This window comes from Felis catus, chromosome E2 (genome assembly GCF_018350175.1).
Source record: "Felis catus isolate Fca126 chromosome E2, F.catus_Fca126_mat1.0, whole genome shotgun sequence".
NCBI lineage: Eukaryota > Metazoa > Chordata > Mammalia > Carnivora > Felidae > Felis > Felis catus.
The window spans coordinates 31,062,065-31,089,974 of NC_058382.1; the positions used below are offsets into that span (position 1 = coordinate 31,062,065).

Sequence of the window (27,910 nt, forward strand, 5' to 3'; positions counted from 1 at the left end):
GAGCCTAGCATAGGACTCGAACCCACGAACTGTGAGGTCATGACCTGAAGCTGAAATCAAGAGTAGGACGCTTAACCAACTGAGCCACCCAGGCCCCGCTTATTTATTTATTCTTATACTGAGTCTTGGGTAAGAATAAGCTGTAAATCAATATGTTACCTACATCCAGTATGATGAAATGAAAATATATAAACAGTATATACTTTGAATAGTAATTTTTTTCAAAGTTGTATTTTTTATTTGAATGTCAGACTTATTTGCAAAGTTTTATTTTTTTATTTTTTTTAGATCTTATTGCAATATACTAAAATTGTTACCTCAGCTTTTTTTTCTTTATTTCCAGATAAATAATTAACTGAAATCTTTTGAGTAGTGATGTACTTTATCTGTATTTGCTGTATATTTATTTTTATTTAAGTATAATTAACATACAGTGTCGTATTAGTTTCAAGTGTGCAACATAGTGAGTCGATGACTCTGTACATTAGTCAGCGCTCACCACAGCAAGTGTAGTCACCATCTGTCGCCATGCAGTGTTATGACAATACTATTGACTATATTCCTTACGTTGTACTTTTCATCTCCATGCCTTATATATTTTATTTTATTTTAATTTATTTATTTATGTTAGCTACTTGGTCGATAAGTTTATTATTGTCTTTGTCTGAAAAATCTTCATAAAAATTGTGGTTTGATTTAGCTCTCAGTGGCCCACTCCTGAGCTCTAAAGAAGCTTGCCTTCTTCTGAGCTGCCCAATCTTTCTTCTGGGCAAGAGACATTTTGGGATAGTTCCACCTCTTTTTAACTTCTTTCTTAGGCTTCTTCTTCTAGACTGGATTCTCTCCTAGAGCAGTGTGAGCTTTACACATCTCCTCCACCATGTCTGGAGTTATTTTGTTCTTTTTTTTTTTTAATTTTTAAAAATTTTTATTTACTTTTGAGAGAGAAGGAGAGAGACAGAGGTGCAAACAGGGTAGGGGCAGAGAGAAAGGGAGACACAGAATCCAAAGCGGGCTCCAGGCTCCAAGCTGTCAGAGCAGAGCCTGACGTGGGGCTTGAACTCATGGGCTGTGAGATCATGACCTGAGCCGAAGTTGGACACTTAACCAGCTGAGCCACCCAGGTGCCCCCTGGAGATACTTTGTTCTCTATGTATTAAGAGAATTGTTTCTTGTAAGCGTCTTCATCTTCTTCCATTAGGTAACGCATACAATCTGCAACTTTTTGACCCATGATGTACTGCCCGTGTCCTTCTGCACTCAATTACTCGCTTTCCAAATCATAACCAGGGAATCATTTGGTACCATTAGGGACAGAGAAGGCACCATCTACCACTCTCTTGAGGGCCCCCAAAACTTTATTTTGAGGAGTGGTTGCATCCAAATAGTAGGTGAAGGTACCAGGTTGACCCTCAGTGCTTTCCACAGTATTCATCCCCTGTCACCTCCACTTGGCCTTCTTAGATCTTGTCCAGGCCTGCTACAGTACGCTGCAGCATAATTTGTCATGCCAGCCATCACACCTCTCTTTGGGAGTTCATAAGCACGCGCTGCACAAACCGTCGCATTTCCTCTGTACGGGCATTAGCAGTCTGACAGGTGATCTCTCTGGTCTCTCTGTGGACTATCATCCTGTATTTAGATGTGTTCTACTTATTTTTATCCTGAATTACCAAGCGTTCCCAAGCATAGTAATTAGTTTTGCCCTCTTGTCTTCTTCTAAATTTCACTTAGTATCTCTTGATGCAAGCCTTATTCTTGACAACCTTAAACCCCATCCTGTAGAACAGGAACTGGTGTCCATGGCTCACCACAGACAAGCAGGCCCAGAAATACTCCATTGGGGGGGCGGGGTGGGGTGGCAACTTACTATTTTATAACTGGAAGTTTGTACCTCTTAATCCCTTTTATCCACATTGCCCATTCCCCCATCCACCTCTCCCCTGGCAACCACCAGTTTGTTTTCCATACTTAAGAGTCTGGTTTTTTTTCATTTGCTTTTTAAATTTCACATGTAAGTGAAATCATATGGTATCTATCAACTGTTTGACTTACTTCACCTGGCATAATACCATCTAAGTCCATCCATGTTGTTGTAAATGGCAAGATTTCATTTTTTTTTTATGGCTGAATAGTATTCCTGTGTGTGTGTGTGTGTGTGTGTGTGTGTGTGTGTGTGAGAGAGAGAGAGAGAGAGAGAGAGAGAGAGAGAGAGAGAAAGGGAATATGAGAAAATGAGGGATCTATTCATATATTGATGGACACTTGGGTTGCTTCCATATCTTGGCTATTGTAAATAATGCTGCAGTAAACATGGTGGTGTGTAGGTGTTTCCAAATCAGTGTTTTCATTTTCTTTGGGTAAATACCCAGTGGAATTATGGGATCATATGGTATTTCTGTTGTAAATTTTTGGAGGAAATGCCACACTTTTCCAAAGTGGTTGCACCAATTTACCATCCCACCAATAGTGTATGAGGATTCCCTTTTCTCCACCTCCTCCCTAATGCTTGTTATTTCTTGTCTTTTTGATTGATAATGGCCATTCTGACTGGTATGAGGTCATATCTCATGGTTTTGATTTGCATTTCCCTGGTGATTAGTGATGTTGAGCTTCTTTTTATGTGTCTGTTGGACGTCTAGATGTCTTCTTTGGGAAAATGTCTATTAAGGTCCTCTGCTCATTTTTTTATTGAACTGCTTGGGTTTTTTTGGTGTTGTGTTGTATAAATTCTTTATATATTTTGAATATTAGCCCCTTATTGGATAAATCATTTGCATATATCTTCTCCCATTCATTAGGTTGCCTTTTTGTTTTGTTGATGGTTTCCTTTGCTGTGCAAAAGCTTTTTATTTTGGTATAATCCCAGTAGTTGATTTTGTCTTTGTCTCCCTTGCCTGAGGAGACATAGCCATAAATATGTTGCTATTGAATGATAGCAACATTCAATATTGAATGATATTGAAGAGGATGATATTGAAGAGATTACTGCCTGTGTTTTCTTTTGTCTTTGCTATCTTAGAGGTATATTTAGAGTCAAATTATGCCCCTCTACGCTCTTTCCTATGTGCTTATACACTAACTCATAGGCTGATTAGATTATTTGTATTTTGGTTTATTACAGTTTGATTTATTGAATGCTACCTGATCTCTCTGTTCTGTGATTCTGTTCATTATAGGCCTGTCAGAGGATTTTCATGCTAAGGATTCTAAACCTTCCTCGGACCCACCTTGTGTCATTGAGAAACTCTGTTCCTTACATGATGGCCTCGTTTTGGAAGCAAAGGGAATAAAGGAACATTTCTGGAAACCCTATATTAGGAAACTTTATGAAAAAAAGGTTTGTAAGTAGTAAAGAAGTAATGTGAAAATATTTTCTGTGGAAAGATTTATTTTAATATGATGACTTAAGGATCTTTTCTTTCATCATAGCTCCTTAAGGGAAAAGAAGAAAATCTTACAGGGTTTTTAGAACCTGGGAACTTTGCAGAGAGTTTGTGAGTATTTGTATTATCAGCCATTTTAATACTTTGTAAACTATGTACTTAGGAAACCTCAGAGTTTAGTGTCTTTATTGTTTGTACCCTGGAAACTTAGAATATATTTTGTGGGAGAACATCAGAAAGCAATCAAAAGTTGTGTCAGCTGTTACTGTAAGCACACAGGTTAAAATTTATTGGAAATTGTATGGCTGTTCTTTAAAGTTTTAATAGTTAAGCTTTTGGATCATAATTTTTGAGATAAAAGAAGTTCTTTGGGAACTGTATGGGTTCAAATGATGATGTAGAAGTAGCGAGGTCTTCAAAGGTGCCTAGAGCAACTGGGAAAGATAATTAAGCATCTCACCAGAAACTGCACCTCCCAGGTAGATCGGTACAGGGTTCCTCCCCTCCAATCCCCGCCAAAATACTGTCAGCAAGATACACTCGCTGTATGACGGGTGAGCCTAGTGTAGCAAGCTTGCATTTTATACAGCTCAGATGTAAGTAACCGTGATCTGAAATTTAACTTTCACAAAATTATTAGAACTTGGAGTAAATAAAAAAATGACCTAATTAGGTGGCTTAAAATACTAACAGAAACGGCAGTCTTGTGAGTGTACATTTTGCCTGTCTTTTTTTTTTCTATAGTAAAGCCATCAATAAGGCCTATGAGGAGTATGTTTTATCTGTTGGGAATTTAGATGAAAGGATATTTCTTGGAGAGGATGCTGAAGAGGAAATTGGGACTCTGTCACGGTGTCTGAACACTGGTTCGGGAGCAGAGGCTGCTGACAGGGTGCAGATGAAAGCCATCCTCCAGCAGCATTTCGACAAGGTGAGCTGGCCAGTGCCAGGAAAGCAGACATACCGGAGTCTCTGTGTTATTGTGGTAATTGTGTGTGTGTGTGTGTGTGTGTGTGTGTGTGTGTGTGTGTTGTACTTCTTCCAGTATGAAAAGGGAAATTCTTGTCCTACTTAATTGAAAAATGGTCTCTGTCTTTACTGACTTAATTTTTGTTAACATCAACTTTCCGAGTTTTTGGTTGGATGTGAGAGGAAGAGCCTTTGATATAAATTTAAATGAATGTATCATGCTGATATAACTGTCGGTTTTTTAAAAAAAAAAATGGGCCAGTAATATACAGTCTTTACATATTGAACGTAGTAAGCATTTTAGAAAATGTCAGTTGACCTGAATGGTACCTTCATCTAGACACTAGAGAAACTGATCATCTGTAGTCTTTAGGAAAATTCCATTAAATTGACATTCAGGATCATTGAATTTCAGGTGTTATTTCATGCATACAGTTAGGATGATGGAGACTAAGAGTTTCTCTTCTATTGTGTGATGTTCACAGAAAATACACAGCTTCTGACAAGTGCTTCCAAAGGCAGTGTGTATATTTCCAAGGGGTAACTCACCTGTAAGACCAGACTTAAGCCTGGTTTGCTTATTCATTCAGTAAATATTCTAAAGGTATTTCACACGCCAGATTGTGTCCTGCATACTGGTGATACAGCAGTGAACACAATAGCCATGAATACCTTGTTTTATATTTCAGTGTGGGGAGATGGACAATAGATAACCAAACAAGTGAATATATTGGACGTCAGATGATAGTGTATAAAGAGAAGTCAAATAGGGTAGTAGTTCAGAGCGTGGGGGAGAAGGGAGAACGGGTGGGCCTTGGGCTGCTATAGATAGGGCGGTGAGGAAAGACATCTCCGAGGGGGTAACATCAACAGAGACATGAAGTGAGGAAGCAAATCATGTGACTAGCCGAGGAATGTGTTTGAAGCCCAGAGAATAGCATGTGCCAAGGCTTGTGGTAGGAGCTCGACTGGCTTTTTGGAGGAATGATGAGAGAGCACTGTGGTAGGAATTGAGTGAGAGAGTGGTTGAAAAGTGAGGTGGGGGTGGGGGCAGGGCAGACCTTGTAGGGCTTTGGAAGCTCTGGTAAGAATGTTTGCTTTTGCTCTGATAGGAAAGCCATTAGGAAGGTGTTATGGAAAACAGTGACTGAATTAGTCTGATCTGCATTTTTCAAGGTCTTGTAGGGGGTGTTTGGCAGGGGCCAGGGTAGAAGTAGGGAATTAAGAGGCTGTAGCACTGGTTCTGGTGATAGCTCATGGTGGTTTGGATCAGAGCAATGGTGGTATTGGGGCTGTGTTTTGGAGACAGGACCCACAGGATTTCCTGATGGCTTGGATCCAGGGTGTGAGAGAAAGATAATGGCGATGACTGCAGTTGCATAAATGGTATAAAAGCTGAAGTTCTTCCAAAGGCCTCTGAGGTCTTTAGTGATGTAGCCCGCTGCCTCTCTGAATTCATCTCCTACCACTCTCCTCCTCACCCATTGTGCTCGTCACATTAACCTCTGTTCTCCTTCTTCAGATATGCCGAGCATACCCCAACTCCAAGCCTTTGCTCTTGCTGTTTTCTCTGCCTAGAACATGTTTCTTCAGGATATTCATGTGGTTTATTTCCTCACTACATTCAGGTCTCTGATAGACTGACCACTGCATAGAATGATAACCACTGACATCCTCCCCAACCTTCAGCACTTCCTTCCCCTTTTACTCTGTGATTAGTGTTCCTCTTAGTATTTGTCACTGTCTTAAGGTAAGTGGGTGGGTAGAAAGAATTGTTTGTCTGACAGTAAGTAGATAGATAAATACAAAGATGGGAAAAAAGAATCGTTTGTTATGGGTCTCCTGCATTAAAACATAAACTTCATGAGGGCTGTGACCAGTGCTGTGCTCAGTGCCTGGCACATAGTAGGCATTCCATGAACATTTATTATTGACATTTATTCAGGGAAAAAACTCAGAGATGGGGGTATGATGGTATGTTATTTGAGATACCTTTTTAGGCATCCTCGTAGACAAGTGGAGTCGGCAGTTTGGATGTACAAGATTGGTGTTCATAGCAGAAGTTAGGGCTGTGTGTGTCTACCCTGGAGACATCAGGATATAGATGGCTTTTAAAGCCATGAAGAGTGACTGTGTGAGTTGATAGAGAATGGAAGAGGTCTAAGGACAGAGCTCTGGGGCACTCCAAAGTTTAGAAGTGTTTACTTGGAGAAGGAAAGTTCTAAAGTTTCAAAAATAGCAATATTTATACCTGAGTCAAAGAAAGACTCCTCTTGATCAGAATGCCCGGGAAGATTTAAGCCAAGAGCTAAACGGTGCTGCCGAGAAGCTGTATGCTGACCTTGAGAACTGTGGGCAGAAAGCTGTTTGTGGCAGTCATACCTCGTTCCCCGTGTGGAAGCATTGATGTCTGTGGGCAGTGGGAGATGCTGCTGTTGCTTTTGCTGTGCACGTGCAAGGTGTTTTTCCCTCCCAGCAAAGCACTGGTTTATTATATACAGGGAAGAAGCTGGCTGTAGGAAAAGCCGTGTAGAGCAGGGAATAGTCTTCTGAATGTAGTTAATCCACCCAGATTGTCTCATTGACCTAAAAAAAATTGTAGAATTAATTTCTTTGAAACCAAGTGGAAGTCTTGGCTCTCTCCTGTTTAAGTCACAGAAAACATACAGATTTATATCTGTATGTGTAGAGTTATATCTGTATGGCAAATTCCTCTGCATATCTGTATCTCCTTAAACTTGAGTAGTCTGTTTTGCCAGGTGAAAATTTTGCTAGGTGTTTTTATAGCTATCTCTAGAATTAATATACTTAGCTATGTGAGGAAACACAGTTTATCTTGAATATTAAAAAACACCCCTGGGGCACCTGGATGGCTTAGTTGGTTAAAGTGTCTGGCTCTTGGTTTCAGCTCTGGTCATGATCTCACGGTTCCTGAGTTTGAGCCCCGCATCGGGCTCTGTGCTGACGGTGCAGAGCTGGCTTGAGATTCTCTGTCTCCCTCTCTCTCTGCCCCTCCCCTGCTTGCGTGCGCGCGCGCTCTCTCTCTCTCTCTCTCTCCCTCTCTCTCTCTCTCTCTCCCTCTCTCTCTCTCTCTCTCCCTCTCTCTCTCTCTCTGTCTCTCTCTCAAAATAAATAAATAAACATTAAAAAAAATAATAAAATAAAAGACACTCTTAAGCTCTCTTAACCTTTCAGAGTTTATTAGAAGAAATAGAAAAGATGTTTTATTAGCATATATAGTCATGCTTAAATTCTCAGATATTAAGTCCTATCTTTTTCATATTTATATTCAGGAATGTTGACTTAAATTTATTTCCCTGAAGATCTGTAGACTTGAGTGGGGGGGAGCTGATAGATTCTAGTAACTATAGGTAAAGGAGGGGCAAGAAGACTGAAGGCTATTCTATGTCAGGCTGTTTTCGCATCTAGGAATGTTTGTTTTGTTCCATGTCTCTGAAGCAGATCTGATGATTTAGATGGGCTTTTGTTAAATCATGGGATTCATTTGGGCCAGGGTTAGTTCACAGCTTTCTTTTGTCAATCTTTGAGTAGTTACAAAAAAGTGGTGGGTGGCAGCTGTGAAATTCTGTTTCTCAGCGATGCTCTTTACTGTATATTCCTTGTTTGTGCCTTCAGGTTTAGGCCTAAAGTAGGGATGACAGGGAAGTACGGGAAGTATGCCTTGTCTTAGGGTTTAATTTTTAAGAGACAGACTTTCTAGTTGGCTAAAATACAAATTGTCCTTTCACACGTCTTCACATGGAGGGTGGTGGCTCCTAGTGGTGTTATGTTCAGATTCCAAGAATGGAGATATTTGAATCATTAAAATTTATTGATGAAGTCTGATTGGTTTGAATTCTCATTTGTGAAGTAACTGAAAGTCATTCTAATCTAAAATAGTCTTCTTTTCCCCCCCCCCCCCCCCCCCCCCCCCCACTGCCCCCATTTAGTCTAAAGCACTTAGGATCTCCACACCACTGACTGGTGTGAGGTACGTTAAGGATAACAGCCCTTGTGTGACCCCAGTTTCTACAGCAACACACAGCTTGAGTCGTCTTCACACCATGCTCACAGGCCTCAAGAATACTCCAAGTGAGAAATTGGAACAGATTCTAAGGTGGGTTTGAGCCCTTCTTGCCTTCTAAGATTTGATTGTTGACCATTTTCTATTTAAAAACATTTTTTTTTTACTTTTTAGTGGCTTAATTCACCCATTATTAATTTTATACCAGTTGCATGCTCAGACGTGTTATTAGTCTGTAGAGGACATAGGTCACCGTCTATGTTGGTGATCATTTTTCCTCAGTGTGTTCCTCAGTATCTCAGTGTGTTCCAGCTGTTATCACAGAATACCATAGACTGGTGGCTTATAAACAACAGTAATTAATTTCTTACAGTTCTAGAGGCTGGAAGTCCAAGATCAAGGTTCCAAGATTCAGTGTCTGGTGAGAACTGCTTCCTGGTTCATAGACAGCTGTCTTTTTGCTGTCCTCACAATGAGTGAGGAGGCAAGGAAGCTCTCTAGGGCCTCTTTTATAAGGGCACTAATCCCATTCATGAGGGCTCCACTTTCATGACCTGATCAGCTCCCACATGCCCCATAGCCAAACACCATCACATTGGGCATTAGGTTTCAACATAGGAATTTGGAGGCGGAGCACAAATATTCAGTCCGTAGCACTCAGATTTCTTCTGTGTAGTAGAGGAGACAGTAATTAACAACACTAGACACTGTAGAATAAGGCACCAAACTGTTACCTAATGTTCTATCTTAAGATTTCAGGAAGCAGGGCGGGGGGCGGGGATCAATAAAAATAGCAGTTGTCAAAGGACTTCATGAAGAAGATTGGACCTGAGCAAATTTCTGAGGGGTAGGTCAGATTTTAAAAGATAAAACAGTTACATTCATAATCAGTGTCAGACCACCATAACTTTTGTAAGTTGTGTAAAATACCCTTAGTGTGAAAAGGAAGTTAACTGCTTTTAGTCCTTTGATCTGCCAGAGACTGGTAGAAATATCAGTGAGCCCTAGTGAAAAGCCTGATAGACTGGATTTTATTACCTGTGCACATTTTTTTGCAAGTTTATTTGAAAATACTACCTCCAAGGCCCCTCTGTCCTAAAAAGTATCGGATTTGATGACATAGATCCTATAGGAGCCTATTTTATTTCTGGTGGTATAGTATAAGGAGGCCCAGTATACACTAGTAATTTCCTACTCACAGCTAGACTTATTAAATACCAAGGTTGACTAATTTCCCTTCACATTTTCATGAAGTCTGCTTTATTCATAACTTGACTGTGATTAATACCCAACAGGCTGAGTCTATATGGCCTCTTCCACAGATGGACCTTGTTGGCCTAGAATACAGAAGCATTTTATAAATACATTTTAGAAGACTGACTTTATAGCGTCCAGATCTCTTTCCAGGTGTAGGAGCTTCTTTAATCTTAGACACCATTAGTGGGGTTGAATATTTCCAGTAAATGCTAAGTAAAACCAAAGACTCCTATTTTCTGGAAAAAGGTACCTGTGAGTGTGTTCATAAATAAAATTCTGTTTGTGTATGATAGTCAGTAGCTACCTCTAGCAGGATTATAACTGATTTTTATTTTCTTTAGAATTTTCTAAACTTGCTACAATTTTACAATGAATATTTATATTTGTGATCAAAATAAAAGCACAGTTGCTTCTACATAGCACCCACACCTGGAATTGGACTGGGCCACAGCCTCTGGCCTATGGACCCTCCGCAAAGTGAACGAACTTCAGGCCTTCATGAAAATGTGTAAGCAGGACCTGAGTGTTCTGCACACCAAGGAAATGCACTTCCTGAGAATGGGTGGTGAACGTGGCGGCTTAAATACCACCTGCTACAGTGAAGAAAAAACAGCTAGTAAGAAGGTGGAGGAAAACATAAGACAGATGAACCATCAAGCAAGGAAAGTGGTCTAGAAATTGACAGTGAAGGTGTGATTGAACCAGATAACAATGCCCCTCAAGAAATGGGAGATGAAAATATAGAGATGAGTGGGGAAATGATGGATCCAGCAAATGATGAAATAGTGGCTGTCATTGGATGCCCTAAATGATGATGAGTTGCAAAAGGCCATTGATTTGTACCCAGATGCCATCAAGCTGAATCCTTGCTTGGCCATTCTGTGTGCCAGGAAAGCCAGTGTCTTCATTAAATTACAGATGCCAAACACTGCCATCCAAGACTGTGACAGAGCTATGGAAATAAATCCTGACTCAGCTCAGCATTACAAGTGGCATGGGAAAGCCCAGACTTCTGGGCCATTGAGAAGAAGCAGCACGTGACCTTGCCCTTGCTTGTAAACTGGACTATGATGAAGATGCTAGTGCGATGCTAAGATCAGTGAGGGCCCAGAAAATTGCCAAACATCAGAGAAGGTATGAGTGAAACAGTGGAGAGTGAAAACACGAAGAGCGAGAGATCAAAGAAAGAATAGAAAGTAGGGTTGAGAAGGCTTGGGAAGAACACGAGAGAACCTGGAGAGAGGAAGAAGCTAGATGACAGAAGCTCAAACTGGCTCTTTTCTAGGTGCTTTCCTGGGGGCAAGCCTGGAATGGCAGGAATGCCTGGGCTCAGTGAAGTTCATAGTGATCCAAAGGTTCTTACAGCCATGCAGGATCCAGAAGCTCCAGTGGCCTTCCAGGATATGGCCCAGAATCCAGCAAATGTGTCAGATATCAGAGCAACCCAAAGGTTATGAATCTCCTCGGTAAATTGTCAAATTTGGAGGTCAAGCATAATGCCTTTCTGACAAGTAAAACCCTTGCTGAAGGAAAAGCAACTTAGATCACCTCATGGGCGTCACAGTAGTACAGACCTGTGTACTGACCTCGTGGAGCTGGGGTGCTATGCCCCACATGCAACCTCTGCCCCACATGCAACCAAAACATTTTATAGTGGTTTGCCACTGGGTATTCATTCAGGTGGGGTTTTCCTAGTAGCAATTACTAGGAATCCCTACTAGGAATTTTACGCCTTAAACATATTTAAAAACAAGTTTTAAAAGGATATGTTAATTCCTAACAACAACAAAAAAAAGACAGAAACATAGTTGTTAACAACTGCTGATAATTTGTTTACTGCTTCTGCATTGAATATATATTGCCTTTCAAGTTAAAAAAAAAAATCAATGAAATACACCTCGCTTTGGAGGAAAAAATGAAAAGTGCCAGTAATGGTTTCTATGAGTCTGTAGTATAGTTTATACACCCCTTCATTCTGTTTTCTTCCAGGAGTTCCTAATGGGACTTGTATTGCCCTCTGAGGAAACAATTGAAGGCAGTTTTGTTTGTTACCAGTGATTTCAGATGTGTAGGGTAGATGGGGGCCAGTCAAGAATGCTAAATTTAACTGCATGCAGCTCCACACAAGATACATTTTTTTCATGCAAAACGGTAGGACCAGCACCTGCGATAAAGAAGTATGGCATCTCCTAGAATACTTTGGGAGGTGTAGTTTCTGTTCAAAGTATTTTATATTTATAGGTTAGTAAAACTACAGAATTATACACAGTTTATTTGTGACTCAGCAAGACCTTTAAGTTGGATACTTTTTTTTTTTTTAATTAAAAAAAATTTTTTTTTTTAATTTTAGGACATGTTCCAGGGATCCAACACAGGCTATTGCCAACAGATTGAAAGAAATGTATGAAATATATTCTCAGCATTCCCAGCCAGATGAGGATTTCAGTAATTCAACTAAAGGTACAGCTTAATATTGTCTGTATTGTTCATTTTTGAAGTTTAACTACAGGGTCCTTTCTTGGTAACTAAATCAGAAAGATGAAGAAAAGATTTATGACTTTAGATTGAGGTCTGAGATATGGATATCCAATTTTTTTTTTTGTCAACCAAGTAGTTTCTGGGCCTTTCTCCATAAGAGAAATTTTAGACTGGTTGGACTTCTGGTACTTTGTTTGCAAAATCTTTAGTTTCACTTGTAGACTAGATACTATTAAATATAGAAGTATAGTGATTCTTTAAAATACTAAGAATAAGTTCAGAAGATATAACTGTTTCATGCTCAGACCTGTTCTAGAAGTTCTTTGATGTTATGAATTAGAACCAAGTATGAGTAGAATAGCAAACCAATTGTATACCTCCTAGCATACAGCTGTTCAATTCAAACTTACAAAAAAAAAATATGACTCTTAATGGAATGCTATTACAGTTTTCTCAGTGCAAATTTCATTTCATAATTTTAGAAAATTTTGAGCGTTAGTATGGTTACCATGAAGAAAATTAAGAAATGTTAGGAATGATGGGAACAGCAGGTGTAAGAAGTGCATGTATATGAAGTAATTGGTTGGTTTTTATATTTTATTTCGTGGGCAGGGGGTGGGATAAACTCTCACTTTCTACAATAATTTCTTAGCATGTGACTGTTTCTTTTATTTTTTATGCAGAAATTGCCAGCAAACATTTTCGTTTTGCAGAAATGCTCTACTATAAAGTATTAGAATCAGTTATTGAACAGGAACAGAAAAGACTGGGAGACATGGATTTATCTGTGAGTAAATGACCAGTGTATTGATCAGCACAATAAAATTTAATTCCCTTTTGGCCCTACCCATACAGAACCCAAACTAAACAAAACAAAGACAAAACCATGGCTCTGAGGGAGTGATTGGCACCTAAGGAAACTTGTGTTCTGAGTCTCCTTACCCCACTTAGTGTTTCTCAGTGCAGCAGGCCATGTGCTATAACTCATGGTTTCTATGGGCCGTAAGACTCTGTAGTCAAGGATTAAAACATTCAGGAGCTTCTGGGTGGCTCAGTCAGTTAAGCGTCCCGACTATTGATTTTGGCTCATCTCATGATCTCATAGTTCGTGGGTTTGAACGCTGTGTTAACCTCTGGGCTGACAGTGGGGAGCCTGCTTGGGATTTTCTCTCTCTCTCTCTCTCTCTCTCTCTCTCTCTCTCTGCCCCTATTCCCCAGTAAATAAGTAAATATTTTAAAAAAAGGATCGAAACATTCAGACTTAACCTGAATTGAGTTTTTAGAATACATGAACTTATTATTAACCTGTATACTCTCCCGACAAGCCTTGTGTAGCAAGAATAAGTTGAGTGTTGACTCGATAGGACTTTAGCATCAACATTCAACCAGTGCTCTTTGATGAAGGTGATTACTTTTTGTAGATTTTACTAGCCAAATATAAATTGATTTTGAAATAAGTGGTATTTACTTAAATGACATCAATAAAAATTTTTAAAAACTTTTTTTTTTCCATAAAGTATTTATTTATTTTGAGAGAGAGAGCAGAAGGGGCAGAGAGAGAGGAAGAGAGAGAATCCCAGGCAGACTCTGCATTATCAGTGCAGAGCCTGAGGCAGGGCTCCATCTCACAAACCTTGAGATCATGACCTGAACCAACATCAAGAGTTGGACACTCAACTGACTGAGCCACCCAGGCGCCCTAAAAACTATTTTTTAAAGTAACATTTTAGGAAAATTTTAAAATTGATAATTGTTCTGATTTCTTGTAACTATTTACATTTCTTTTTTATATGTAAAATTATGACTGTTGGAATTTAAAAGTTGTTAATGACAGAGTTTTAAACTTTGAAATATACAGAAGGGTGTATAAAACATAGCTGCAGTTTAGGGGGTGATAATAAGTATTGGATACATGTATACTCAAGAAACTTATTAAAACAACTTTTTTATTGTAAAATATACATAACATTTAACATTTTAAGCATTTTTAAATGTATAATTCAACAGCATTAAGTACATTCATGGTGTTATGCAACCCTTACCACTAGGCATCTTTAAAACTTTTTCATTATTCCAAACTGGAAGTCTGTACCCATTAAACAGTGGCTCCCCATTCACTTCTCTCTCCAGCTCCTGGTAATCTCTACTTTGTCTCCACGAATTTACCTATTCTAGGTATAATCATACAATATTTATTCTTTTGTGTCTCATTTATTTTACTTGGCATCATGTTTTCAAGGTTCATCCATGTTTTAATATGTGTCAGAACTTTATTCCTTTTTAAGACTAATATTCAGAATATTATCCATAATATTCAGTAGTATTGTCTGCCTTTTGTCAAGTTGTAGGAGTTCTTTATATAGTCTGGATATTAATCCCTTATCAGATACACGATTTGCAAATATTTTCTCCCATTCTGTGGGTTGTGTTTTTACTTCATTGATGGTGTCCTTTGATACAAAAAAGGTTTTAATATTTTTAAAAATGTTTATTTTTGAGAGAGCGAGTGAGTGTGCACAAGCAGGGGAGTGGTAGAGAGAGAGAGAGGGAGACACAGAATCTGAAGCAGGTTCCAGGCTCCATGCTGTTAGCACAGAGCCCAACATGGGGCTCGAGCTCATGCCATGAGATCATGATCTGAGCTGAGGTTGGATGCTCAACCAATTGAACCACACAGTCACCCCCAAAAGATTTTAATTTTGATGAACGCCAGTTTATCTGTTTTTTTCTCCTGTTACCTATGTTTTTGGTGTCTAAATAACTTTTTAATTCAAAAATAGTAAATGTTTATGTATAGGGTTGGAAAATTAATAAGCAAAAACAAAAAGGAAAATGTGATTATGTGTCCTGAGATAAACGTGTTGACTTTGGTCCATGACGATCTAGCCAGTCACCTCCCTTCCTTCTAGCTGTCCTTTTATGAGAGTGGCCTCTAACTATAAATACTGTTTTGTAACATCTTTCCATATTATTATTCCTCTAAGCAGCAGAGTATATGTATATTTTTATTAGGGATGTAATTTTTTATTACCTATATTTTATAATATGTAAGATTTTTAAAAGTTCATATACATTCTTTTAATACTTGTTTTTGCTAAAACATGGTCTTATTTATAAAGTTAAGAAACGTTTTATAAGGAAGTTAAGCACATCTCACTAACTCAAAAAATGACATGCTTTGGTATTTTTATTTAACTTGACTGGGGAAGAAATGTTAGAGTAGGCTTATGTTTCTAAATGTTAATAACTTTGTTTTGTAGGGCATTCTGGAACAAGATGCATTCCATAGATCGCTTTTGGCCTGCTGCCTTGAGGTCGTCACTTTTTCTTATAAGCCTCCTGGGAATTTTCCATTTATTACTGAAATATTTGATGTGCCACTTTATCATTTTTATAAGGTATTTAAAAAAATCTGACACTTATGAGGAAATTATAGATGAGATGAACTTCCTGTTGTTCAGCAGCTAATTCATTTTGCTACCTACGTACATTTCTTCTCTTTTCTTTTTTTTTTTTTTTTTTCAATTTTTTGAGAGGGAGTTTGAGCAGGGGAGAGTGGTAGAGGGAGAGAGAGGGACAGAGAGAGAGAGAGAGAGAGAGAGAGGGAGAATCTTAAGTAGGTTCCATGCTCAGCATGGAGCCTGGCCCAGGGCTCAATCCCACAATCCTGGGACCATGACCTGAGCTAAAGTCAAGAGTGCAGCGCTCAACTGACTGAGCCATCCAGGCACTCCTTTCTCTTCTCTTTTTAATTACATATTTAGTAAGTTCTGCTCTATTTGGAGAGAAGAAATAGAACAGTCTTAAGAGCTATTTAAATTCTTTTAAGATGGTATGAAGACTTGTTTTTGGGCAAAACCTTCATTTGATTCTTCCTTTTATCTGATAAAAGCTTTTAGAACACTTTCATTTTATTAGCTAAGTAGCCTTCAAAAAAAGTGGCAAACATATCAGTAGCTAATCTTATATAGCAACCTTTTTTATTTTATGGAAATAACAAAGTGTCCTTCAGAAGAAAATAAAAATTATCATTCACATGTTATATAGAGGTGCAGAGTGATAGCATTGATTTGGTAGTTGTTTCTGTCTTGATACTGATTCAGTATATGAATTTATCTTAATTCTTTCTAATGTAGTAGTCAAAATCAGCTTTTCTAATGGTATGGATTGAATGTTTAGAGTTTTTATTTGGTTATTTTTTTAAGTAATCTCTACCACTCAATGTGGGGCTCGAACTCATAACCCTGAGATCAAGAGTCAGATGGTCTACGACTGAGCCAGCCAGACAGCCCTAGAGTTTTTAAACATGAAGTTTTGAGAGTAGTATTTTTCAACTTCAATAAATAGGCATCTTTTTTCTTAGAAAATTGTTTAAAATATACTGTTATACCAAAGATTTTATATAATTCCCACATGCATTTTATATAATAATTATTTATAAAGACAGTGAAAGGAAGACCAGCTATTTCAAAATAGTACTATTCTTTAGGCTTCGAATTTTGATGAATTAATGTATCTATAAACATGTATAAAGCAGCATCTGAATAAATGTGTCCATTTTACTTCACACTTAAACAAGTTTGTGGTGAAAAAAATTATTAAACCAGAACATTTTTTGTTATTTCAGGTGATAGAAGTATTCATTAGAGCGGAAGATGGTCTTTGTAGAGAGGTGGTAAAACACCTTAATCAGATTGAAGAACAGATCTTGGATCATTTGGCGTGGAAACCAGAGTCTCCACTCTGGGACAGAATTAGAGACAATGAAAACAGGGTTCCGACTTGCGAAGAGGTTTGTGAAAATACCTTCGCATCTTTCTAGAAGAAAAGTATGTCAGTATCTAGTCTATTTATATTCCTGTTTCACCGAGAGCAATTAAACTTAATGTCTTTCTTATTTATGGGAAGTGGGAGGGTGGCATTTAGGTTTGATATGGTATAGTCACCCCTGTATGTAAGAAGAAACCCCTAAAGCTATGACTCAGAAATAATTTGTGATTGTGCCAAGGTTTCAGTGACAGAGTAAGAATGCAGTATTCTCTCTTAATTTTCTGTACATTAGAGTGATTGATATTCTAATTCTCTAAATTGGTAATGAAGATGGATTCGTATTTAGTATTGTTATTAGTTTTGAATTTTTTAAGCCTGCCAGAATTTTTGTCCACTTCAGTATGAAAATGAAAAAGACAACTGATTTTATTTAGGTTGAATAACTGATGAGCCAAGTTTTCTTTTGCCTCAGATTGTTACTGTATTCTAATTAAAATGCTTTTTTGAATAATGATATTCTGTGCATATAATTCTTTATAGGTTATGCCACCTCAGAACCTGGAAAGAGCAGATGATATTTGTATCACTGGCTCTCCTTTGACTCCCAGAAGGGTGAGTGAAGTTCGTGCTGATACTGGAGGACTTGGAAGAAGTAAGTTTAAAATACTAGGGGGGAGGGGTGCCTGGGTGGCTCAGTTGGTCGGTTCAGGTCATGATCTCACAGCTCTGTGAGTTCGAGCCCCACATCGGACTCTGTGCTGACGACTTGGAGCCTGGAGCCTGCTTCGGATTCTGTGTCTCCCTTTCTCTCTGCCCCTAACCCACTTGCATTCTGTCTCTGTCTCTCTCAAAAATAAATGCTAAAAAAAAATTTAAAAATAAAAATAAAACAAAATACTAGGGGGGAGCATTTGGGAGCCTCATATCTGGGAATTGAAATTCTGTAAAACTACAAGTGAAGTTAATAGGGTTTATATAGAAGATAATATTCTGTGCATTATAGTACCACATGGATCACTTAAAAGTTAATGCTCTTGAAGAATATTTAGGAACACAGTAAGATGCATGAAATAACGAATGGCTTTACAAAGAGAATACAGTATATTAATGTGATTACTGTATTTTAAGTGTGTGTTTATATATAAGCATACAAAAGGGCTGAAACGGAAAAACCAAACTATTAAGAATGATTATTATTGGATGATAGAATTCCAGGTGCTTTCTGTAAATTTTTTAAGATGAATATGTATTACTTTCAAAATCAGAAGAAACAGCAAAGCTTCTTAAAGATAGAGCTGTATGGTGCAATTAGGTGTAGGCAAGCCAGTGAGTTAAACGTACTGAATGGCCCGTGTGTGTTCAGCTTTGACTCTTGTCAGTTGAGCTGTGCCACACTGGTTAATACGACAGCAGTGCTGGCCCAAGAAGTACAGAAAAGAGAAGTTTTGCTATTCATAAGGTTGTATTTAGGCAGCTTTTTTGGTTTTTAAGTAACTTCTTCACCCATTGTGAGGCTTGAACTCACAACCCCAAGATCAAGATTGCATGCTCTACTAACCAAGCCACTCAGGCTGCCCCACCAGGAAGTCCTTTGTAACATCTTCCAGGTGCAAGCTTTAAACTTATGTTCAGAGAGTTCTAAATCCTTGGATGCCATTAGAAGGATATTATTGTTTCTAGGTCAACCTTTTAATATAATTGATAAGAAGAAAGATCAGTTTTAAAATTAGACATCATTGGGTGCCTGGGTGGCTCAGTCGGTTAAGCATCTGACTTTAGCTCAGGTCATGATCTCATGGTTCATGAGTTCAGGCCCCATTAGAGCTCTGCACTGACAGGAGCCTGCTTGGGAGTCTCTCTCTCTCCCTCTCTCTCTGCCCCTCCCCCATTTGCTCACATTCTCTCTCTCTCTCTCTCTCTCTCTCTCTCTCTCTCTCTCTCAAGATAAATAAGCTTTAACAGAAAAATAATAAAGAATAAAATCAGGAATCACTTTATATCAGTGCATACTCAATAAATAGGGATGATCTCTATGAAAGTTTCCTCATTTTTTGGAAGAGGAATCATAATGGCTCAACTGTTTTTCTGCTTTCCTGATCTATCGGTTAGGACTTGCCTTTAAACTTCATTTTCTTTATACTTACCACTTCTCCATTTTCGTGACGTTTCTTAATACTTTACAAGATAATGATCATAATGCATTCCTTCCAACTGCACTTTGTTCCAAATACAAATCTGGTAAGTTTGTTCGCTTCTGTGCCATTAGAAATTGAAATGTTAAGCTATGGTCTGTCAGGACTGCTCCTGTCACTCCCCTTATGGCACTCCCTACAATATATTTTTAAATTTAAAAACCCACTGATGTGCAGATTTTATAGCCAGACATGGAAGAGGGTGGGATTGCTGCATAAACATTAAGCCACTAGTGTGAATATTTAACAACAGACTGAGCCATAATAGTTCAAGTTTGTTTCTATTTGGGATGATGAAGCTTCAGAAAGAGACAGTGGTGATGGTTGCACAACATTGTGAATGTAATTAATGCCACTGCATTGTATACTTAAAATGGTTAAAATGGCAAATTACACATTATATATATTTCTGTTAAAAATGAATTAACATAATATACCAAAAACCATTGAATTGTACAGTTTAAGTGATTAAAATGTATGTGAATTACATCTCATTCAAGTTTTAAAAATAAACTAAGCTTGAGTCCAACTCACATATATCTGTTCTTGCTGAAGAACATTATTGAGTCCTAGTAATTTTCTATATGTGGAAAAACACAAAGATGAAAATTTATAAAACTGGGGGAAATGCTCCCAGATGATACCACAGTAATATCAAGTCCATCATGTCCCCTTATCGAGTAGTGGCTTCACAGTGAAATCACAGTGCACTTGAGTGGCAGGTAAACATTGAATATAGTCAAAAGTATCCTAGGAAAATAGAGTAATTCTTTAAACTGCCCCTAAATCATCAAGGCCCTCTAGCAGTGGAGGGCAAAGTTTGGTTCGATGCAGCAGAAGGTGGAATGTAGGAGGGAGCACTGTGGAACAAATAGAGAAGAATTCCTGTGTTTAAATTTTGTTCTTAATAGTGTTCGGTTGAACTTTCCTTAGTTGAACAGAGCTATGATATGACCCCTGTGATGTTTGTTTATGAAGTATTTCAAACACTGATTAGTTTTGAACATAACAGGTTGGATGTATGTCAGATCTCAGTTTCCTTGAGTTAAACTGTTTGATTTTTTTTTTTTGACTCTAGGCATGACATCTCCAGCCACATTATATGACAGATATAGCTCCCCGACAGCCAGCTCCACCAGAAGGCGGTTATTTGTCGAGAATGATAGCCCCTCTGATGGAGGGACACCTGGGCGCATTCCCCCACAGCCCCTAGTCAATGCTGTCCCTGTGCAGAATGTATCGGGGGAGGCTGTTTCTGTCACTCCAGTTCCTGGGCAGACTTTGGTCACCATGGCAACAGCCACTGTCACAGCCAACAATGGACAAACAGTGACCATTCCTGTACAAGGTGAGGAAGGCAGAGTTGGATGTTGAGTTCTTTGTCGGTGGCCTTTATTGGAAAGTTACGAGACTTGGCTGGAATGACCATATGAGATAAGAGTGGAGAGGGGAAGGAGGTTGGGAGGGGAGAAATTGAAAACCCGTGCTTGGAGAACCTTTCATCATCATCATTTTCTTCCTAACAAATTATAGGTATTGCGAATGAAAATGGAGGGATAACATTCTTCCCAGTCCAGGTCAATGTTGGAGGGCAGGCCCAAGCTGTGACTGGCTCCATCCAGCCCCTTAGTGCTCAGGCCCTGACTGGAAGTTTGAGCTCTCCACAGGTGACAGGAACAACTTTGCAAGTCCCTGGTCAGGTGGCCATTCAGCAGATCTCCCCAGGAGGACACCAGCAGAAACAAGGCCCACCTTTAACTGGCAACAGTATTAGGCCCAGGAAGACCAGCTCTTTATCGCTTTTCTTTAGAAAGGTAATTTTTCATGTACCCTTCCCAGGGCAGAGCTTGGTAAATAGAAGTGTTAGGTAAACAAAGTTTGAAATGTTTTTGTTTATCTACCAGGTGTACCACTTGGCAGGTGTCCGCCTTCGGGATCTTTGTGCTAAACTGGATATTTCAGATGAACTGAGGAAAAAAATCTGGACCTGTTTTGAGTTCTCCATAATTCAGTGTCCTGAGCTTATGATGGACAGACATCTGGACCAGTTGTTAATGTGTGCTATTTATGTGATGGCAAAGGTGAGTACCATTTGGAGTATAAGAGGGAAAAGTAAAGAAGCTACTTCCTTACTCTCAGAACACTTTTAACAGTTTTATTGGGATAGAATTCACCTACCATATATTCGCTCATTTAAAATGTACAGCTCAGTGGTTTTTAGTATATTTACAGAAATGCGCAACCATCCCTACAAAATATTCTATTGTATGAATATATGATATTTTGTTTATCCATCAATGGCCACCTGGGTGTTTGTACTTTTTGGCTAGTTGAATAATGCTGCTGTGAACATTTGTGTACAAGTTTTTGCATGGACACGTTTTTCATTTCTCTTTGGTATATACCTAAGAGTAGATTGCTGGGTACATACTGTGTTTAACCATTTGAGGAACTGCCAGACTGTTTTTCCAGAGTCACTGCACCATTTTATATTTCCACCTGCAGTATGCGAACATCCTGATTTCTCTACATTTTTGTCAACACTTTTTGTTATCAGACTTTGTTTTTCAAAATAACTTATTGAGGTGAAATTCACATAATGTAAATTAGCCATTTTTAAATGAACAGTTCAGTAGCATTTAGTACTTTCCCAGTATTGTACACTCAACCTTTATCTTGTTCCAAAACATTTCCATCCCTGCAGAATAAAACTGCTTTTTTTTTATTAAGTAGGTTCTCTCTATTCCCCATCCCCCTAGCTCCTGGCACCCACCATTCTACTTTCTGTCTGTGACTATTGTACAATATTTGTCTTTTTGTGACTTCATCTGTGTCATCGCATGAGTTGTAACTTCCTTCCTTTTTAAGGCTGCACAATATCCCATCATATGGACATACCACATTTTGTATATCCACTCATCCATTGATGGCCCCTTGGGTAGCTTCCACTTTTTAGCTGTCACTCCTGTGGACATGAGGGTACGAATATCTCTTCGAGTTTTTGGTTTCATTCTTTTGTGTATATGCCCAAGAGGGGAATTGCTGGGTCATATGGTAATTTTGTGTTTAATTTTTTGAGAAACTTGCCATATTTTACACAAGAGCTGTATAATTTTACATTCCCACCAGCAGTGCAGGAGAATTCTAGTTTCTCTACATCCTTACCAACTTATTTTCTATTTTTTATTATGGTCATCCCAGTTAGAATTGATTGATATATTATAGTGGTTTTGATATGCATTTCCCTAATGACTGATGATGTTGAGTGTCTTTTATTGTGCTTTATTGATCGTTATTTGAGTTTTTAATTCTGGCCATCCCAGTCAGTCATTCGCTTACTGGTCATTTGTGTATCTTCTTTGGTGAAATACCAGTTTAAATCCTTTGCCTATATTTGAATTGGGTTGTTTGCTTTTTGTTTGTGGTTGAGCTGTAGGAGTTCTTTATATATTCTGGATGCAAATGTCTTGTCAGATATTTGCAAATATTTTCACTCATCTGTGTGTTTTTTTTTTTCACTTACTTGATAGTGTTGTTTAAAGCATAATTTTAATTTTTTTTTTTAATTTTTTTTTTTTAACGTTTATTTTTTTTTTTGAGGCAGGGAGAGACAGAGCATGAACGGGGGAGGGTCAGAGAGAGAGGGAGACACAGAATCTGAAACCGGCTCCAGGCTCCGAGCTGTCAGCACAGAGCCCGACGCGGGGCTCAAACTCACAGAGTGCGAGATCGTGACCTAAGCCGAAGTCGGCCGCTTAACCGACTGAGCCACCCAGGCGCCCCATCATAATTTTAATTTTGATGAAGTCAGTTTATCTATTTTTTCTTTGTTGCTTATACTTTTGGTGTCCTACGAATACATTGCCAAATCCAAAGTCATGAATATTTATCTCTGTTTTCTTCTAAGAGTTTTATAGTTTTATCTCTTACATTTAAGTCTTTGATCCATTTCTAGTAATTTTTATATGTGGTATGAGGTAGGAGTCCAACTTTATTCTTTTGCATGGGGCTATCCAGTTGTCCCAGTACTACTGTTGAAGAGAACATTCTTTCTCCACTGATAGTCTCAGCACCCTTGTCAAAAAAAAGTCAGATGACTATAGACACATGGGTTTATTTCTGGACTCTTAATTCTATCCTTGATTACTATCTACTGTAGATCTCTCCCCCCGCCCCTCCCCCCTCGATTACTATTACTGTTAATTTGACCTAAGTTTTAAAATCAGGAAATGAGAGTCCTTCCTCTTATTTCTTCTTTTTCAGGTTTAGTTTGGCTAGTCTAAATCCCTTGACATTCTTTATGAATTTTAGAATCAGCTTGTCAATTCTGACTTCTTGTCTCAAAGAAGTCAGCTAGCATTCTGATAGGATTGTGTTGAATCTGTAAATCAATTTGGGGAGTATTGCCATCTTAACAAATTTTCACCGTCCATCTTTGAATATAGGTTATTTTGCTCTTTATTTAGATCATCTTTAATTTCTTTCAACAGTGTTTTACAGTTTTCATAGTATAACTTTTACACTTTTTTTGTTGACTTTATTCCTGTATGTTCTTTTTGATGCTATTACAAATGCAGATGTTTAAATTTGATGTGCTCATTGCAAGTATAGAGAAATACAGTTGGTTTTTGTGTCCTGCAACCTTGCTGAACTCATTTATGAGTTCTAATTGGTAGATTCCTTAGGATTTTCTATGTATAAGGTCATGTAATCTGCTTACAGAAAGAATTTGACTTGTCATTCATACTGCATGCCTTTTCTTTTTCTTTCCTAATTGTTCTGGCTAGAACCTCCAGTATAATGTTGAATCGAAGTGTTGAGAGCAGAAATTCTTTTGTTTCTCATCTTAGGAGGAAAGCATCTAGATTACACCATTAAATATGATAGTAGCTGTGATTTTGTTCATGACTGAAAAAACTTTATCAGGTTGAGGAAGTTCTGATATTTTTTTTTAAGTGTTTTTATTGTGAAATGTGTTGGAAATTGTCAGATACATTTTCTGAATCTATTGAGAAGATTGTGTTTTTTTATTCTACTGGTATTTAGATATCAATATTAGATATAAATATTATAGATATAATTTGGGTATATTAAATATTTACTAATACTTAAATGTGTATTATATTTATTTTCATACATTACCAACCTTGCATTTCAGAGGTAAATACCACTTGGTCATGGTGTATAATTCTTTTTTTATGTTACTAGGTTCACTTTGCTGGTATTTTTGTTTAGGAGTTCTGTCCTATTTATTTAACAAAATATTTTTTAACATTTTTGAGAGACAGAGTGTATGTGGGGGAAGGGCAGAGAGCCAGAGAGAGGAAGGCAAGAATCTGAAGCAGGCTCCAGGCTCCATGCTATCAGCACAGAGCCTGACGCAGGGCTCAAACTCACAAACCGTGAGGTCATGACTTGAGCTGATGTTGAACACTTAACCAACTGAGCCACCAGGAGCCCCAACATTTTTTTTTTTTTTAAGTTTGTTTTGAGAGAGACAGAAACAGCAGGAGTGGGAAAGGGACAGAGAGAGAGGGAGACAGAGAACCTCAAGCAGGCTCTGCACTGTTAGCACGGAGCCCAATGCAGGGCTCAAAATCATGAAATCGTGAGATCATGACCTGAGCCGAAACCAAGAGTCGGACAGGAAACTTAACTGACTGAGCCACCCAAGTGCCCCTGTCCTATTCATGAGAGATACAATGTTTTTTGTCATGGTTTGGTTATCAGGGAAATATTAGAGTCATATAATGCATAGGGAAGTTTTCCTTTTCTGTTTTTTTGGAAGAGTCTGTGAAGAATTGATATTAATTCTTCTTGAAATGTTGTATAGACTTCAGCAGTGAAGCCATGGGAGTGGGCCCATATTTTGCTCTGTGGGTGGTTTGTTGATGAATAATTCTTGTTATAAGTCTATTCAGATCATCTGTTTCTTCTAGAATCAGTTTTTGCAGTATGTGTCTTCTTAGGAATCTGCCTATTTCATTCATGCTGTGTAATTTGTTGGCACACCGTTGTTCATAATATTCCCTTATAGTCCTTTTTATTCTTTGTCACTAGTAACTTGAATCTTCTTTCTGTTTATCTTGGTTTGTCTAGCTAAAAGTTTGTCAATTTTGTTGACTGTGTCAAAGAACCAGCTTTTGGTCTCATGTATTGATATATATTCAGATCTTTATTTCCTCCTTTCTGTTTGCTTTAGGCTCAGTTTTTATCTTTTTTCAGCGTCTTAAGATGGTTAGGTTATTGATTTAGTATCTTTATTAATGTAAGCATTAATTAAGCTGTAAGTTTCCCACTAAGCCTCCCTTTAGCTGCATCTCATTAGTTTTGGTATGTTATATCTTCATTTCACTCAGTGTTTTCTAATTTCTCTTTTGGCTTAAGACATTGGTTATCTAGGTGTGCTAATTTATTTCAATCCTTTAAAATTTATCAAGGTTTGAGTTTTTTGTTTGTTTTTTTGAGAGCATGAGCAGGGAGGGGCAGAGGGAGAGGGTGACAGAGAAATGTCAAGCAGGCTTCAAGGAGCCTGATTTGGGGCTCGATCTCACAACTGTGAGATCATGACCTGAGCCAAAATCAAGACTTGGAAGCTTAACTGACTGAGCCACCTAGGTGCCCCTACCAAGGTTTGTTTTCTAGCCTAGGATATGATCTGTCCTGATGAATAGTCAGTGTGCCCTTGAGAATGTATATTGTTTGTCGTTGGGTAGAGTGTTCTGTAGATGTCTGTTAGGTCTAGTTGTTATATAGTGTTGTTAACGTCACATCTGTGTTGATCTTCTATGAGTTGTTCTGTCCACTGTTGTAAGTGGGGTATTGAACTCTCCAAATATTATTGAATTATCCGTTTCTCCCTTTACTTCTGTTTTTATTTCATATATTTTGATGCTGTCATTAGGTGCACTAATGTTTACAATTGTTATAGCTTCCTGATGGATTGACCCTTTTATCATTTATGAAATGTTGCTCTGTATCTCTAGGAACTTTTACTTTTTGTTCTAAAGTCTGTAGTGTAATATTTGCATAGCCACCCAGCTTTTTGGAAGTTGCTGTTTATATATAATATAGCTCTTCCCATCCTTCTTTCAAATGTATTTGTATTTTTTTAAGTTCATTTATTTTTGAGAGAGAGCAGGGGAGGGAGAGAGAGAATCCCAAACAGGCTCTGTGCTATCAGCACAGATCCCAATGCAGGGCTTGATCCCACAAACCATGAGATTATGACTGAGCCGAAATCAAGTCAGATGCTTAACCGACTGAGCCAGCCGGACGCCTCAGGTATATTTGTACGAGGTATATTTCTTGTACAGAGTATAGTTGGATCTCTTTATTTTAATTTATTTTTTAAGTTTATGTATTTATTTTGAGAGAGAGAGACAGAATCCCAAGCATATGGAGCTCAAGTTCACAAACCATGAGATGATGACCTAAGCCAAAGTTGGACACTTAACGGACTGAGCCACCTAAGCGCCCCTAGATATCTTTTATAATCCAGTCTGACAGTGTCTGCTTTTTGATTGTGTTGTTTAATCCAGTTACACTTAGTGTTATTGTTATAACTGTCATTTTACTTTTTATATGTGTCTTTTTGGTCCTCTGTTCCTCCTTTACTACTTTCATTGCATTAGATGAATATTTTGTGATATAGCATTTTTTTCAGTAGTGACTTTTTCCATTTTTAAAAATTATTTTCTTAGTGGTTACTTTTAAAAAATTTTTTTAATGTTTATTTATTTTTGAGAGACAGTGTGAGTGGGGGAGGAGCAGAGAGAGAGGGAGACACAGAATCTGAAGCAGGGCTTGAACTCACGAACCGTGAGATCATGACCTTAGCTGAAGTCGGACGCTTACCGACTGAGCCACCCAGGAGCCCCTCTTAGTGGTTACTTTAGGGCTTACCATATACATCTCTTTTCTCTCTCTCCCTCCCTCCTTCTCCCCCTAGTTTTATTGAGATAAGTGTTGTACACCATAGAGTGTACAATGTAATGATTTGATACATGTATATGTAATTGCATTTCAGTTACCATAAAGTTAATATCCATCACCTTACATTTAAGATCAACTGTTACCCATTTTCAAGTATATAAATACAGTATTGTTAACTATAGTCACCATGCTTCATTTTAGATCCCCAGAACTTACTCATCTTATAACTGGAAGCTTGTACTCTTTGACCAGCATCTCCCCAATTTCCCCACTCCTACATATGCATCTTAACTATATCAAAATCAGCTTTAGATTTATACTAACTTAACTCTGGTGAGATACAGAGGTGTTATTTGTTTTTTTTTTTTAATTTTTTTTGAATGTTTATTTTTGAGAGAGAGAGAGACAGAGAGACAGAGACAGAGCATGAGCAGGGAAGGGGCAGAGAGAGAGGGAGACACAGAATCCAAAGCAGACTCCAGGCTCCAAGCTGTCAGTACAAAGCCCGACGCGGGGCTCGAACCCACAAACTGTGAGATCATGACCGGAGCTGAAGTCGGACGCCCAACAGACTGAGCTACCCAGGCGCCCCACAGAGGTGTTATTTGTATATAGCTGTTTCCTTTTAATCTTTTGTGATATATTGTGATACATATTACATCCATAAATGTTACAAATCCAACAATTACATTGTCATTTTAGAATTCTATGACTTTTAAGGAACTGAGAGAAGAAAGGAGTATACTTAATTTATAGGTTTTGTTATATTCATCTTATCATTTCTGATTCTGTTTATTCGTTCCTGTGGTTTCAAGTTGTCATCTGGAGTCATTTCCTTAGCCCAGTACAGCTTTCCTCCTCCTCTTGTGCTGGTTTTGGCAGATGTATCACATCTTGGT

The 27,910-nt window shown here is 38.2% G+C and overlaps 1 protein-coding gene and 2 pseudogenes across 6 annotated transcripts in view; 2 read left to right on the forward strand and 1 right to left on the reverse strand.

Annotated features, from left to right (window-relative positions):
* Positions 1 to 27,910, forward strand: part of RBL2 (RB transcriptional corepressor like 2) — a 57,937-nt gene that overhangs the window by 13,875 nt on the left and 16,152 nt on the right. For all 6 annotated transcript variants that reach the window (XM_045047106.1, XM_023245701.2, XM_045047107.1 and 3 more), the window contains 12 exons: positions 3,180 to 3,340; positions 3,433 to 3,497; positions 4,131 to 4,317; positions 8,306 to 8,472; positions 11,987 to 12,096; positions 12,798 to 12,901; positions 15,375 to 15,512; positions 16,742 to 16,906; positions 17,425 to 17,536; positions 20,155 to 20,424; positions 20,610 to 20,890; positions 20,981 to 21,157. In XM_045047106.1, coding sequence (XP_044903041.1) covers positions 3,180 to 3,340; positions 3,433 to 3,497; positions 4,131 to 4,317; positions 8,306 to 8,472; positions 11,987 to 12,096; positions 12,798 to 12,901; positions 15,375 to 15,512; positions 16,742 to 16,906; positions 17,425 to 17,536; positions 20,155 to 20,424; positions 20,610 to 20,890; positions 20,981 to 21,157 — 1,937 coding nt within the window. The remainder of the gene's footprint in view (positions 1 to 3,179; positions 3,341 to 3,432; positions 3,498 to 4,130; positions 4,318 to 8,305; positions 8,473 to 11,986; positions 12,097 to 12,797; positions 12,902 to 15,374; positions 15,513 to 16,741; positions 16,907 to 17,424; positions 17,537 to 20,154; positions 20,425 to 20,609; positions 20,891 to 20,980; positions 21,158 to 27,910) is intronic.
* On the reverse strand, positions 697 to 1,784 carry LOC101095390 (annotated as a pseudogene).
* Positions 8,852 to 11,133, forward strand: LOC102899383 (annotated as a pseudogene).